Raw genomic sequence first — 14,760 nt, 5'->3', positions numbered from 1 at the left:
CCAGAATCCCTCGCTCTGGGCCTTCTAGGCACAAGGGCTTACAGCGAAAATCGGCAGCTGCAGCTGCGAGTGAAAGCACAAGAGCCCGGCTGGGTCTTTGGCATCGGCAGGAGAGCAAAAAAAAGCTGGGGGAGGCGAGGAGGGAAGGGAAAAGGCGGGGGGAAATGTGCCCTGTGGTTTTTTTCCAGGCTTGCCACCGAGGGTTGTGTTTCAGAGCATCGGTTCCCGGGCGCGGGAAGAGGCGGGAGGATGGGGGGTGCGGAGCGATGCCTCCGGGGAGCTCATTAAAATCTGTCGGCTCCCCCCTTTCGCCGGCCGAGAGAGGCTGGATGCGGAGGGAAGGAGGGAGGGACGTGCTGGGAAGGAACATGCCGGCAAACCGGCTGCCCGGTGGGGACAGTTGCCGGCCCAGGCAGGAACGCTGCCCCGGGGGCTCACCTGTCGGAGCACGTCGGCCGCGGCGTGCCAGCGAGGCCGTGACAGGGCTGGCGTGTGCCGGGGACTCCCTGGGGCTGCGAGAGCCCCCGGCCCGAGCCGGGCGCAGGGGCGGTGGGCTGTCCTGGTGCTGGTGTGGTTACCCGGTGATGGGCGCTCGGGGCGATGCCGGGGGTCACTGGGGGGCAGCAGGAAGGGGAGAGTGAGTGGGAGGCGTCAGCGCGTGCATGGGCAGCGTCAGAGAGTTGGCTGTGCAGGCAGGGTTTGGTGTGCAGGGAGGGTGTGTGGACAGGGTTTGGTGCACAGGCAAACACCGGCGGGCAGGAAGGGTTTGGTGTGCAGGTGGAGCTTGGTGTGCTGGCAGGAATGTGGTGTACGAGGCAGGGGGTGCCGGCAGGGATTGGTGTGCACGGGCAGAGTTGAGTTTGCAGGCAGGGTTTGGTACAGAGGCGGGTGTTGATGGTATGCACAGGCAGGGTTTGGTGTGCACGCAGAGATTGATGTGCAGGGATGAGGCTGGCTTGGAGATCCTGGGTGCTGAGGTGGGTCTGGGCAGGTGTTTGCAGGGGACACCACCCTGGCAAAAAAATGTCCTTCCCCTCCCCAGCAAAGGGGACTGACAGTGTGGGGGATCCCCCTTCCCATTCCAAATCCCATGACATGCTGGAGGGAGAGCGTTGGTGCAGCCTGGCCTGGCACCATGCGGGGAGACAGAGGAGAGGCAGAACGTGGTATTGATCCTCTCCGAGGGAGAGGGAAGCAGTTCTGGCATCTTCCAGCTCCAATCCTCTGCCCTTCCCACCGCTAAACCAGCTCCAGGCAGAGGGAGCACCATGCCATGCCATGCCATGCCATGCCATGCCATGCCATGCCATGCCATGCCATGCCATGCCATGCCATGCCATGCCATGCCATGCCATGCCATGCCATCCCATCCCATCCCATCCCATCCCATCCCATCCCATCCCTCAGCTGCTGCCTCCAGGGCCTCAAGCCCCACGCACACTCTCCCTTCTTCTCTCTTCCCTCTTTCCTCTTCCCTCTTCGCCTCCTGCTGACTTCAGCGCATCGGCTTGGGCTCAGCGCCTGAACATTCCTTGCAAAACCTGGGCCTAAAATATCTGGAGGAGGATGGAGCGCCTTGGGCGAGGGAGATGAGCTCCTCAGCTGCAGGAAAGAGGGAGGCTGCCGGGCTGGAGGCAGCAGGGACGCTCTGCTCCCTGCCAGCTGCCAGCCCCGCTGGCCCCCCGGGAAAACGCCAGGAATAAATCTTGCCTGGCGAAGGCGGCAGTTTGGTTTGGTTTGGTTTGGTTTGGTTTGGTTTGGTTTGGTTTGGTTTGGTTTGGTTTGGTTTGGTTTGGTTTGGTTTGGATGTACCCAGCAGAAGCAGGGGCACCAGCTCCCTGTGGAGCACCAGCTGAGTGGCACAGGGAGCGGGGGTGGCGTTGGGAGTGGGGTGGCAGGAGGGCAGGGTGGCATGGAGAGTGGTGACAACAAAACAGGGGGACAGGGAGTGTGGGGTCACAGGGAGCAGGGAATGGGGTGAAGGGGGAGCAGGAGAATGGGGTGACATGGGAGAGGGGTGGCAGAGGGCAGGGAGGCAGGGAACTGGGATGGCAGGGGAGCAGGGTGGCAGAGGAGCAGGGTGGCAGTGAAACGGGAAGGAAGGGTGACAAGAGAGCAGGGTGGCAGGAGAGTGAGCTGGGTTGGGGTGGCTGAGGAGGGACAATAACTGCTGGGAGGGAGGTGCTACGCGGGAGCTGTGTGAGAACCAGTTTGCGAGGTCCAGATTGGCAGCAGATCCTGAACCAGGAGGAGCTGAGCATCCATACGGCCCCTGCCGAGATCAGACGCGACGACAGCGACTCGGTTTGGGGGAAGAAATTGGAGGCGGGGGAAGCTTTTTTGCTGAAATGAAATTTGAACCCCAAAGTGGGAGGGAAGTGGAGGTGGGGGGCACGGCTCTCTCCACATGGTTATTACTGCTGTTTTCCACCCAGCTGAAAGGAGAATGTAGCTTAATATGGACCCGCGGGGAGGAGAAGCACTCGGGAGCGGGGATTTGGCAGGAGGGAGCTGGGAAACAGCGAGAGGAACGTAGAGGTGAGAGTGGCCAGGGCTTTGCCCAGGGAGGAGAGGACGGAGCCGGGCTGGAACAAGGCGCTATTGTTCTTGGCGAGCAGGGGGCCAGCCGCGGCCCCCCCAGACCCGCAGAGCTGGCGCGGATGTGGGGAAGGTTTTTGGGACCGGTTTTTCCCGGCGGATTGCTGGCTGGGAGTGAGAAGAGCTCACTGTGCTGGGGTGCACCAAAGGGAGCTCCCGAAACACCCAGAGAGGCAAAGGGACACTCTGGCGTTTGATGGGGAGGTGATGGCAGGTGAGAGGACAGGGGTGAGTCGGGGGAATTTCGGATCAGTGAGCGGGAGTGGGGGTGGTGGGGCCGGGACTTGGTGGCCAGAGGACGATGAGGGAATGGGGCAAAACCCGGTGTCCCTCATTCTGCCAGCGCAGCAGCTGCTCCTTGATGCACGTGTGGGGTGGGGGAGGTCAAAATGGAAAGCGTGGGGACCTTGCTGGCCTGGGGACCGCTGTCACCCCATGATTCACGTCCTGCCACAAACCCCTCTTGGCTGCTGGCACCTCTGCAGGGGTCCCCATCAAGCCCTGCTATCCCACATGTCCCTTGGTCCCTTGCCCCAGCACCTGACAGTGCCACCCTTGGCTCTTCCCTGCTGCTGTAGATGTCACGTGCCACGTTGCCAGAGCCACCAGCTGTCCCCTAGGCCATGACAGTGCTTGGGGACACCCGAGGGTGCCAGTGGGCAGGAATGTGGGGAGCCAGCGAGGCTCATGGGGCTGTTGGAGGAGGCGGAGAATGGAGGGATGTGCAGTCCCACGGGCTCTGTGAGCTGTGGCCAGGGAGGGGGCAATGAGGCAGGGGCCAGGCTCAGGGCAAAGCTGAGCTTACCCCAGCCTTTCCTGGGCTCCTGTGCCTTGGTCCTCCCAGCACAGCTGGAAAAGAAAGACCCCCCTGCAGCACATCCCTGGCGTTTGCTCCCCATCCCCCCAGTTCCCACCTCTCCCATGCTTCCAACGCAGCGATGCCCTAAAGGCAGCAGAAGCACCTTCGCAAGTGCACACTAAATATTGGAACACGCTTGGGTGGCTCTGGCACCACTGCTGCTCTCACCCTTCCGCATCCTCTTCCCCGGCCTCCCTGGACTCCCCCAGTTTAGTGGGTACCCCTACTTTCCTTTAGTGGGTGCTGCTCCTTTGCTTCCAGAGATGGGTGTGACATTTGCTCAGCAGCTCTTGCCCAGAATGATTTGCTCCAGCCGAGGCAGTGCTTGGCATCACCGTGTCACCCCGGGTGTGTGTCATGGCGCGTCCCCCCCTCCCCAGCCCACCCGCTGCCAGCCCCGGCTGCACGTGGTGGCACCACGGCATCCGCGCGACGCCCGCCTCCCCGTCCTTCATCCCTCCTCTTCCTCCCAGCCTCAGCACCCTGCAGCCGGGCTGGGCGCCCAGCGGGGCGGGAAGGCGGGGAGCAGTGTTCCCCTCCCCTCCCCGGCATTCCTTGGGAGTGAAACACAAGAGCTGGCAGGGCACTCCTGCTTTCTCTGGCCTCCGCTCCTCCGGTGCCTGAACAAAGCCCTCCTGCCTCTCCCAGGAACCTGGGGTTTGAAACAGGAGAGAAGGCTGGTGCTGCGTGGCAATGCCCTCCTCAGGCATATTTTGGGTTCTGTGGTGGGTGGGGGACGGAGGTGGGCTCAGTCCCCCGGGGGGGCAGCTCTGGACAGGGTACCCCAGGGTACCCACAAGCACTAAGCCTGCCTCAAGGACTGTTGGCATCCTCCCCAGCCTGGGTTTTGCGTCCCCACCATCTCACTGCCATCATATTGCCATGGAAACTGAGCCCTCAAGAGTACCAGTTCAATTCCAGTTTGCCCCCAGTTTGACAGTAGTTTGGCCCCGGCTCTCTCACGACAACACGGGTTGGTGCATCCCTCATCCCATGACCCAGGATGATGCATCCCACAGGGAATGTGCACTGTGTGCCCCTTCCCAATGTCCAACAGCCCCCTGCTCACCAAACAAAGCCCCCCCACCCTCCCCACCACCCCCGGTGAAGCAGGCCCCTGTCGGAGCGCAGTCCCCGACAGCGAAGGTTATTTTAATGGATGCATTACTTTAAACGAACCCTCCGCCATCTGTTCCACCCCCTAATTACGCATGCAAAAAAAAGCCCATCTCACAGCCAGCGCAGGAGAAAGTAAAGATATAAGTGATTTAAATGCATGTATCCGCAGCTCCGCCAGCAGCTGGGCTGGGCTGCGCTCCTCAGCTGCCTGGTGAGCTGGGCAACTTGGAGGCAAGGAGGCGAAAGGGATGGCTCTCCTGGGTCCGGCCGCGCCAACGCCTCGGGAAGGCGCTGGGTGGATGGTCGGTGCAGCAGGCTTTGGCGCACGGTGGCTGCATCCGTCCATCCCTCCATCCGTCCATCCCTCCATCCGTCCCTCCGTCCGTCCCTCCGTCCGTGCCTCCATCCCGCCATGGCCTCTCCCATCACCCCCTGAAGGTTAGCTCTGCCCGCCGGCTGCCAGCCTCGGTGCGGCGGCGGCCGAGCCTTCGAAGCGCGGGGACACGCCACCGTCCCCAGGCTGCCGCGGTGCATGGCGGGGCTTGGGGGGGAGAGCCCCCAGCCTGGCCGGGCTCCTCGTCCTGGCGCTGTCCGGAGGCGGCTGAACGGGCAGGGCGGCCCAGGGGATGAGGACGGGCGTGGGTGGCCTCCGGGGCACACCGGGTGCTTGTCCTGTGGCTGAGGAGGGGAGGCTTTTCCCCGAGCTGCTTTTCCCAAGCAGCAGCTCTGTTTCTGATGGGCCATCCCAAGATCCAGGGAATCCTGAGCCCTGAATGCTCCCAGAGGGTGTTCGACCCTGGGAGTGTCCTTTGGGACAGCGGAAGGTGAGAGTGGGCCGGGGGGCTGAGTGAGACCTGCTTGGAGAGGCAGAGCTCATAGCTGATGGAAAAACCCCATTTTTACATCAATCTCCTGCTTTGGGGAGTCCCAGCAGGGACAGGGAGGTGACAGCAGTTTAGGGGGCTGTGTCCATCCCCTAAATGGAAGCAGGGGGAAACAGGGGGGAACCCTGCATCCAGGGCTGCCCCACGCTGACTCAGTTTCCCCCATCCCCAGTACAAGCCACCCACAGGGATGGGATGGGTGACTGGCATGGCTTTGGGTGACCCCACGGTGACAACGCAGGACCACGGCCACCATAGCAGGGCCACCGCCTGGCGCCGGAGCCGACGGCGGTGCTGGGTGCCCGTCATCCCCCCCTCTCCCTCCGTCTCCTTCTCTCCGTGCCTGACTGCAGCAGATGCGCCAGCTCTGCAGGAAGAGGGAATTAAGTTGGGCTGGAGGAATTTTAAAGATTGCTGCAGGCCTGAGGGTCTTAGATCCCCCCGCGGAGATGGGCAGTCATGCAGAATTAATCCTATCGGCAGCCTGGCTCGGCTTCAGCCGGTGCAGAGCTCCGGGAGAGCGCGCGGGAGCGCGGGGGGCGATGCTGGGGGCGGCTCAGAGAGCCCCGGTGCCTCTCGGCGTCGATGGGAAATTAATAATGAAAAATTAAAAGCCCCAATTCAGCCTTTCACCCCCCTCCTTCCTTCTCCCCATCAGCCTGGAGGTGGGACTCGTAGGGGGGGAGGAGGTGGGTGGATTCTGCAAAGCTTAAGGAAAACCTGTTTGCCGTAGCCAACAGAGCCCGTGGTGGGAGAAAATGCTGGGGCCACATCCTCCTCGCGGTGCTCGCCCGTGTGCCGGGGGGCTGGCACGGGGACACCCCTTGGCTGCCACCACCAGCTCCATCTGCAGTGGGGCCGTGCGGGGCAGGAGCGGGCCGGGGCGGCAGCGGGCGGGCTGGGGTGACAAGAGGGAGGTTGAGGTGGCAAGAGGGAGGTCGCGGGAGGAGCAGGTCGGAGTGGCAGCAGGAAGGCTGAGGTGGCAGGAGGCAGGCTGGGTTGGTTCAGAGCAGGTTGAAGTGGCAGGAGGCAGGCTGGGGTGCAGTGCCAGTGCAGGGGACACAGGGACACGCCAGACATCCCCACGTGCTGCCCCAGCCGCCCGTACCATCCAAGGGGACGCCAGGGTGACATCTGGGTGCCCCGTGGCTCTGCCAGCCCCACGGGCAGCCTTGTCCCTGTCGTGCCTCCTGGCTGCCGGGGCTGCGGTGCCACCGTGCCGGTGGGCTGGGTGGCTGCGTGACGCCGGGCAGGGTGGCCCGAAGGGCTCTGCAGCTGCTGCCGAACCCTCTGCTCCTCCAGTTTATAAATAATGCAGCGCCGAGGCGTGCTGGCAGTGCCCGCGCCCGCCTGCAGCCCCGGCGTGGCGGCGGCGCTTTGGGGGTGAGCGGGGGTGCTGTCACCCGGGCACGGTGACACCGAGCCGTGCCACCCCGGCGGGGAGGTGGCCAGCCCTGGTGTGTCCCTGCTCCCCACATGCCCCCCACACGCCCGGGGCGGGGGGTGGCGGGTGCCCGCGGTGACCCCACGCGTGGGGACGTCCCCAAGCCTCGCGACAGTGGCGCGGATGGCGACGCGCAGCTTGCAGCGTTGCCATGGCGATGTGCTGGCGCTAACGAACCCGAGTAAACATTAACGAGGGACAGCCCCACGCGGGTGCTGCGAGCGAGGGGACCCGGCCGTGCTGCGGGGCTGGCTGCTGGCGTGGGGACGCATCGCGCCCGCGTGGGGTGCCCCGGCAGGTTCCCCCCCGTGGTCCCCTCCCAGCGCTGCGTGAGGCTGTGGTTCGCTGGCCGGACTGGGAGCTCTGGGGGCTGGGTGAGGCCCTTGGGGGCAGGATGTCAGTCCCCTTTTCAGTCCAGGGGCACCCAGAGTGGGAAGGTGCCCACCCTGAGGTTCCAGAGGTCCTGTCGTGCCCCGGCGCTGCTGTCCCGCTCTGTCGCGGTCACCCTCTCTGTGCAGCGCCCGTGGGTGCTGGCTTGGAGGGGGGATGAGTCCCCAGGGTGTCCCCGGGCGCTGCTGGGGACCTCGGGGTGTCCCTGGCAGCAGCTGCCACTGCCGTTGCAGTTGTCACCGTGACTCAACTCGCCACGTTCCTCCCTTCCCATGGCGAGGGGACAGGGCACAGGGACCCGCACCCTGCTTTGGGTGGGGGTCGGGGTGGGGGCAGCCCCCGCGCCAGCACCCCCACCGTGCCCGAGGTCCCCTGCAACGTGTAACGGTGCTGCAGCTCATTAAACGGAGGTGCAGGTGCCCCCGGTTCCTTCATCCTCCCGGAGGGCTCTTAATGAGCGGCTGCTAACGAGCGCCGGGCTCCCCTTGCAGCCCCGGCAAGAGGCTGATTGGCGACAGGCACCCGGAGCCACGCGTGGGCTCCTCGCGGGGGCTTCGAGGGGTCCAGCACCCCTTTGCCGTGCTGCAGATGAGGCCTTTGCACCGTGCATGAGGGTCCCGTGTCACCGAAACCGCGCCAGTGTCACTCCAGTCACCAGTGTCACACCAGTCACCAGTGTCACTCCAGTCACCAGTGTCTCTGAAGCTGTCTCCAGCTTCAGTGTGTGTGTCGTGGGCACCTGGTGCCTCAGTTTCCCCCTTCACCCCCGCTCGGGGACACAGGGCCCTGGGGTGGGCAGCGGTGTTCACAGACGTGCAGAGGCGTGGGTTGAGGCTCCTGTTGGTCTTCCCAGCCCCGTTGCTGTCCCCAGAGTCACACTCTGCAAAGCCACGCGACCCCTGGCAGGGTGACCTGCTCGGGTCTGTCTGCACGGGGGGCTGCAGGGGGTTTGGCAGAGGGGCCGTGCGGGTCCCATGCACCCCAGAAAACCCAGTGGCACTGGTGCCGTGCAGGGTGCAGGGCAGTGGGTGCCCAGAGGAGGTCAGCTGGAGGATGCCTGGCTCGGGGGGCTCTTGAGCCTGTGGCCCTCTTTTGGGGGCTGTAGTGGGGACACCCTGTCCTGCAAAGAGCCACCGGCCCACACCAGGGCTGGGTCCCCCAGCTCCCACCGAAGGGAGCCCTAATCCTCGGTGACACGGTGCCCAGCTCCACGGTGGCTAATTGCAGTGTCCCCAGCTGAGGATTACAGCTTAAAGCAGGAAAGGAGCAGCAGGAGCAGATGAGCTCCTGAGCAACAAAGCTCCTGTTCCCCTGCAAAACGACTTTTATTAGGGGTATAATTAAAAGCTGACAGGAGGCGAAAATCATGGGGATGGTCAGGGTGAGGGATGAAGCCACCTGAAGGTCCGTGTGTCCCCCCAGGTGTCCCACCCGCCAGCTTCCCACTCCAACCACAGCCTTGCTGGCAGGGCAGGAGGGAGCGAGGTGCTGGGCTGGCAGAGGAAATCCAAACTCAGCCCCAATGAAAGGGGCTTTGTGTGCCCGAGAAGGAGCACACTCCTCCTTCTCCTCCTCCTCCTCCTTCTCCTCCTCCTTCTCCTCCTCCTCCTCCTCCTCTTCTGCTGGCCGCAGGGTCACTTTCCTGCCTGGGGGTGGCTTCAGCGTGGGTGCCAGAGGGAAAATGAAGCACAGAGCAGCATGGCAACCCTGTGGCCTCCTGCCCTGCCCAGACTCCTGAGATTTTCCCTGTGACTTGTACCCATGGCTGTGGATGAGGCAGTCCCTGGGGAAGTGCTGGGGTCTCCCACGGGTGCCCCCACTGGTGCCATCCCTGCAGAGTCCCTGGGATGGGTCCTCTGTGCCAAGCCTGGCCAAGGCACTTGCAGTAGAGAAGGAGCAGCAGGGACAGAAAGACACAAGGACAGAGGGACATTTTCCCCTGTCCCCTTCATGCCACCTGGATCGCCCTCTCCCAAAACTGCCACCTGCCTCAGTTTCCCTTTCCCCCCTCATGAGTGCTGTGCCTGTGTCCAGCAGGACGGGAGCCCAGATCACCCTGGCGGAGCTCAACCCTCCCTGGTGACCCCAGCTGCCCCCGGCGACGTGGCTGGTGTCCCCTGGGAAGGGAGCGCTCTGCAGCACCCAGTGTTGGGCTCCTTTCTGGGTCTGCGCTCGCAGGAGCATCGCTCCAGTGCCGGCCTGGCCCCGTGGCAGGGAGGAGGGTGGGCGCAGGCAGGGACCCCCAGCTGGGAGCTGGGCACTGGCCACCTTGGCCTGGCCCAGCCCCAGCCCCAGCGGGCAGTGGAGGGCTTGTTCTTTGCCTGGACAGGAAGACGAATGAATTCCATTATGGGATCGCGATTTTATTCCACGTGTCAGGGAGCCCGAGATTAACTTGCTCACCGGGCTGTGACAGACCCAGACACCCGCGTGCACGCGCTCCAGCGTGGGGCTTCGCACCGGGCACGGAGCTGCTGAGACCCTGCCGTGCCCACCCGGGGTAGGCAGGGCCCTGCTCATCCACACTGGTTCCAGCGGGAGCCCCCCGCACCTGGGGAGCTGGCAAGGACCAAGGCCAGGGGTCTGGCGCTGCCACCGTGCTGTCCCGTGTCCTAAAGGTCCTTCGGCCGCCCGAGGACTCGCGTCTGGCAGACAGAAGCACGATCCCAGCACGGCTCTGGGAGGCCATGTGCTGCCAAATAACAGGCTGGGAGGAAGGGAGGAAGTGGGACATGGGGGCCTGGGGACCTTGACGATAGCTGATGACACTGGGGACTTGACAAGACCAATGTGCTGCTCTTATCTCGCCTCAGCCAGGTGGTTGCCCACTTTGGGAGGACATCAGGGCCGTGCAGTTGTGTCGGGGCTGTGCCGTGCCGTGCTGTGCCGTGCCGTGCGGGGCCGGCTGCTCTCCCCTCGCCACCCCCCCTGCGCGGGCGCAGGCAGCTGGCTCTGTTTGCTGGAGGCTTTGCGCATTCCAGTTCGTGGGTCACTCGCCTTCGAAACCTCTCCGGGGACAGCGGCAGTTGGGAGCCGTAACAAACAACCCAAGGGCTCCAGTGACGCCCGCGCCCGGCGCTGCCTGCCAGCTCTGGGGTGGGGGGGCTTGGAGAGGGCCCCCTGCTCCCCTGGGCTGCTGGAAGGGAGCTCTGGGCTGGTGCTGGGAGGTCCCAGGACAAGTAACCAGGGAGGACAGACATGCCGAGCAGGTTTCCGTGCAGGAGGCAGGAGTGATCGCTTTTTGGGGAGCAGGGAAGAGTGCAGGAGGAATGCTGTGGTCACTTGTGCACTGGGGACAGGGTGCAGAGAGGGGCACTGGCGGGGGGCGTCATCCATGATCCGTGTGGGAAGGGGTGGTGGAGTTGGCCAGGCACGGTACGGGAAGGGGACAGCGTGGGCAGCGAGTATGAGGCGGCTCGGTGTCCTGGTGTCCTGGAATGTGGGTCGGGGCCATCCCGAGGAGTTCCTGGGTCCGGCGGGTGGTGGGAGAGCGGCGGGAGCGCGACGCGGCTTGGGGAGGCTGGGCGGTGCAGGGAAGGTCAGCCTTGGCCAGATGCAGCCACTCCACCCTCCTCCAGTGCTTTGCACATTAATGCAAATGCACTGGCCTGAGTGGTTCATTAGCAGCATGTGGAATGGAATAATGCATCCGCATCCCATTAGCCTAATGAAAAAAAGGGAGCCGGCACCTGGAACAAAGCTGCCGACTCTTGGCTAGTGCTCTGGCTCGGCCATGCTGGGCCGTGGGGCCCCCCCTCCCTTCCCCTCCCTTCCCCTCCCTTCCCCTCCCTCCCCTCCCTCCCCTCGGAGCATCCCTGTGCCCTGCGCTGCGGAAGGGGACCCCATCCCCAGGGTGTCGCCACGGCAGGGTGCAGTCCCAGGAGGACTTCAGGGTGGTCCCAGCCTCACCCCTCAGCATCCCAGGGTGGGAGAGGGATGCAAGCCAGTGGAGGCACCGGCTGGGTGTTGAGATGTCTCCGTGTCCCTGGGGCTGGGAGTGCAGAGTCTCGGAGGATTCGGGGGCACCCCAGGGTGGGCAGAGCCGGTCGCAGCATCATCCTTCTGCATCCGCGAGCGGGAGGGGGTCCAAGCTGGGAGTGCCGCAGTGGCGCTGGCCGGGTGTCGAGATGTCCCCATGTCCCTGGGGCCGGGAGCGCGGAGCCTGAAGGATTAGAGGAAACATTGCCAAACAAACCAGGCTGTGCCGGAACCAATTAGCCTCCAGCAGGCAGAGTTTCAGATGCTGTTATTTCTGCCTCTTCTCTTTTCTCTCCCTCCTTCTGTCTCCCCCTTTCCCCCTCCCCGGCCCTCCCCAGCCCCTCCTGCCCGCCCCCAGCATCCCTGCTCTCGCCATTCCTCTCCGTGTCGGAGCTTGTTTTGGGCACTGGCTCTGGAGTGAGTCATGCCGCGCGTAGGGGATTTTAAAAGCTTTCTGCTGTCGCTGGGAAGCCGGTTTGGGCTGCTCCGACACTGGGGGTGGAGCGCCATGCCTCGCAGACAACCCTCGTCTGGGGAACCCAAAAAAATCCCCCACCCCGATGCCCCGAACCCCTGGGATCCCAGGGCCCCCCCTTTGCGGGGTCGGCTCCGTCACCCCAGCCAGCGGTTGAGTCACAGGCGAAACTTTCGAGCCGTTGGAGCTTCCTCCGCCGGGCCCCTCTCCGAGGAAGTGGTCTGCCGGGGCGTCGAGCCCGGCGGGGCGGTTGCCCCGTCCCGGTGGGTGCAGCACGCAGGCGCTGGAGCTCGAAGCGTGGGAGACTTTTTTTTTATTTTTCCACCCCCCCTTTTCCCTCCCTCCTTCCCTCCACTGCCGCCTCCGCCGGCCCCGCTGCCAAACCCGGGGTGGGGGCCCTCCGGCACGACCCTCCCGCCAGTCCGCAGCTGGCCGCGGTCCCCCCCTTCATCCTCCTCCTCCTCCTCCTTGCCTTGAGCTGTGCTGCTGAGGGACTGCAGCTCCCGTGGATCAGGAGGAGATTTAGGTCAAGCGCTCGACTGAGTCGAAACAGCCATCTGTGTGCGGAGGAAACCGGCCACCCAGAGCCCCCGGCGCGGCTGGCCCGGCATCGCCGCGGGGTCCCGGCACCGCCGGCACCCCCGGACCCCGCGCCCGGGCACACAGCCTGCCTTTGTCTCCAGCGAGGGAAAAAACCCACCCAACGAATAAACAAACGGGGGAAAAATCCCCCTTCCCGCCGAGCCGTCACCCCCGGCTGTGCCGTGGGCATCGCCGCCGAGTTTGGCACGGAGCGGCCGCGGCCGCGCTCCAAGGTCGCGCTGACACGGGGGGAAGGTGTGTGCCGGCGGGCAGGGATGCGGGGCCGGGGCCGGAGCAGGCAGGGCGGGCGGTGCAGGCAGGAGGGAGGCCCTGGCTGCCTGCCCGGAGCCCGGACTCCCGGGTTCCTGCAGGAACAGGGTGGAGCGGGAGGAGGATGGGGAGCTGGTGTCATCCCGGCCGCGGCGGGGGGGAGCGCTCCCCTCCCCGGGAGGGCGAGGGGCTCCGCGCGAAGCCGCGGCCGCCGTGCCTCAGTTTCCCCGGGTGATGAAGTAGAGCAGCCCGGTGGTGGCAGCGCAGCCGGGCACCCCAGCGAGGTGGGGACCCCCAGATGCCCCTTGGCACCCCGCACCGGGGCGGAGGTGACCGCGGCCCCTCCTGCTCTCCACCTGCCAGCTTAGTCTTGCTTTCTCCATTTCCTTCCGGAGCCTTTTCTCGCCCGCCGGTGTCTGTGCCGCTGCGCCTGTGCGCACGCCGGGCGCAGGGAGAGGAAACGCCGCCTCGGCCGTGGGAGGGCTGGCGCCGGATGGGCCTCCCAGCCCGGGGCGGTTTGGCACGGCCCAGCGTGTGACGAGCCGTGCCCGGTGTCAGGCCGGAGCCCGGCGGGCGCGGGGATGCTCCCCGGCCCCGCGCCCCGTCCGCTGCCCGCCCGGAGCCGGGCCCGCGCCCCGCCGGGCCCCCCGGCAGCCCCTGGAGCCCGCCGAGCCTGGTAAGGAGCTTTGTCCGGCCGGTTTGCACGGTAATCCCGCCTTGGCCGGGGGATTATGCGTGGGGAGAGCTGTGGGGGGCCCGGAGCGCCCCGGCAGATGGGGCTTGGAGGGCAAGGTTTCCCTCAGTGCAGTGGGCTCTGGCCAGGAGGGTGACGGGGACATCCTTGTGCTCGAGCAGGTCACGCAGGGACCACAAGGTTTGCCCCCAGCCACCGGGCGAGACCGGCGGTGCCCGGGCAGAGCCCTGTGTCCGGCCAAGCCAGAGCTGGGGCCGGGGCCTCCCACTGGGATGGTGCGGAGCATCCCTGCATCCCTCTCCAGCGTCCTTCCGTCCCGGTGTGGCAGCAGCAGGCATGTGCAGGCAGCTGCGAGGCAAGAGCTGCCAGGAGGTGCGGGTCCCAGCCCGGGGCCCTGGCCAAGGTCCCATCCCGGGTCCCATCCCGGCTTCCCCGCAGCCCCGCGTCCCCGGGCGGGCTCGGAGGGGGCTGGCGGATGCTGGGAGCTCAGCGGTTCTTTATGGTCTCAGAGGGCTCCATTAATTCTTTAAATATCCAGCCTTTCCAGGTGGGTTTTGTTGAAAATTAATTTCCGGAGCTATTTTAATTTTGCTGTATTTAATTTGGTGTTTATTTTAATTAATTAACGTCGGGAAAATCTCTTCTCCCCAGCATCCTGCAGCCGTCTGGGGTGGCTGCACCCGGGAGGTGAGAGCAAGGGGGTGTCATGGGTGTGAGGGGCGCTGGCAGGGAGGGTGCCCAGCCCCCACGGTGCCCACCTGGCTCCATCTCACCTGCCCCAGGTGACAGGGTTGGCATGGGGAGGCAGCGAGCCGGGTCTCTTGCCACCACCCCTGCTCCAGGCCTCATCCCAGCGTTTGCTGCTGGCTCCCTGGCACGTTTGTCCCATCTCCTGGTGGGAGATGGCTCAGGCAGCGCTTGCAGCCACCTTTCTCCTCCTCCTCCCAGCGATGGCTGGGCACCTGAGGGTGTGCATCCAGGGGGACACCGTGCCGTGCTGTGCCGTGCTGTGCCAAGCGGGAGAGTCCTGGCTGAGCAGCCCAGCCCGGGGCTCTTGGGAGCCACACCCACAGCGAGGGATGCTCAGCCCAGCCTCCGCTCCGTCCCCGCGTCCCTCCTGGTGCTCCGTCCTCGCTGCTGGCCAGGGGGTCCCTGTGGGGCGGCGGGCGAGGGCTGGGGGAAGGGATGGAGCCGCCTTCCTCCAGATCAAGGCCTCTGGTCTCTCACATGTCTAGACGCTGCCACGCACACCTAATGTGGTTCTTGGCAGGAGCCACCGCTGCTCTCTTGAGGTTAATTGCTGCGCACGGAGCTCTGCAGACAGATAACCCGGCTCCACACTGCCCCGGACCCCCGCCTCGCCCAGCCTGCCCCGGCTGCAGCCCCCGAGGGAGGAGCAGACGGGGGTGCCGGGCAGTGACGCTGTGCCCAGGGCGCGGTTTGGGGCGCAGCCCCACATGAGGGGGG

General features: G+C 65.3%; 2 protein-coding genes across 6 annotated transcripts in view; one reads left to right on the top strand and one right to left on the bottom strand.

The window, feature by feature from the left end:
• The window catches only part of AHDC1 (AT-hook DNA binding motif containing 1), a 50,994-nt gene that overhangs the window by 3,731 nt on the left and 32,503 nt on the right, over positions 1 to 14,760 (top strand).
• LOC119711055 (proline-rich receptor-like protein kinase PERK9) lies at positions 7,086 to 13,269 on the bottom strand. 5 transcript variants are annotated; one of them, XM_038160737.1, is made up of 3 exons: positions 11,889 to 13,269; positions 11,204 to 11,456; positions 7,086 to 10,958 (listed from the first exon to the last, which is right to left on the bottom strand). In XM_038160737.1, the coding sequence occupies exon 3, from the start codon at positions 9,812 to 9,814 to the stop codon at positions 8,168 to 8,170; it is 1,647 nt and encodes a 548-aa protein (XP_038016665.1). In that variant the 5' UTR covers positions 9,815 to 10,958; positions 11,204 to 11,456; positions 11,889 to 13,269; the 3' UTR covers positions 7,086 to 8,167. The 5 variants fall into 5 exon arrangements, with proteins under 5 accessions (XP_038016665.1, XP_038016664.1, XP_038016666.1 ...); XM_038160740.1 differs by having other exon boundaries at positions 9,648 to 10,958; XM_038160741.1 differs by having other exon boundaries at positions 9,648 to 10,958; positions 12,220 to 13,269.

The sequence above is a fragment of the Motacilla alba genome, chromosome 23 (assembly GCF_015832195.1).
Source record: "Motacilla alba alba isolate MOTALB_02 chromosome 23, Motacilla_alba_V1.0_pri, whole genome shotgun sequence".
NCBI lineage: Eukaryota > Metazoa > Chordata > Aves > Passeriformes > Motacillidae > Motacilla > Motacilla alba.
This window is presented reverse-complemented; position numbering and strand designations above follow the sequence as displayed.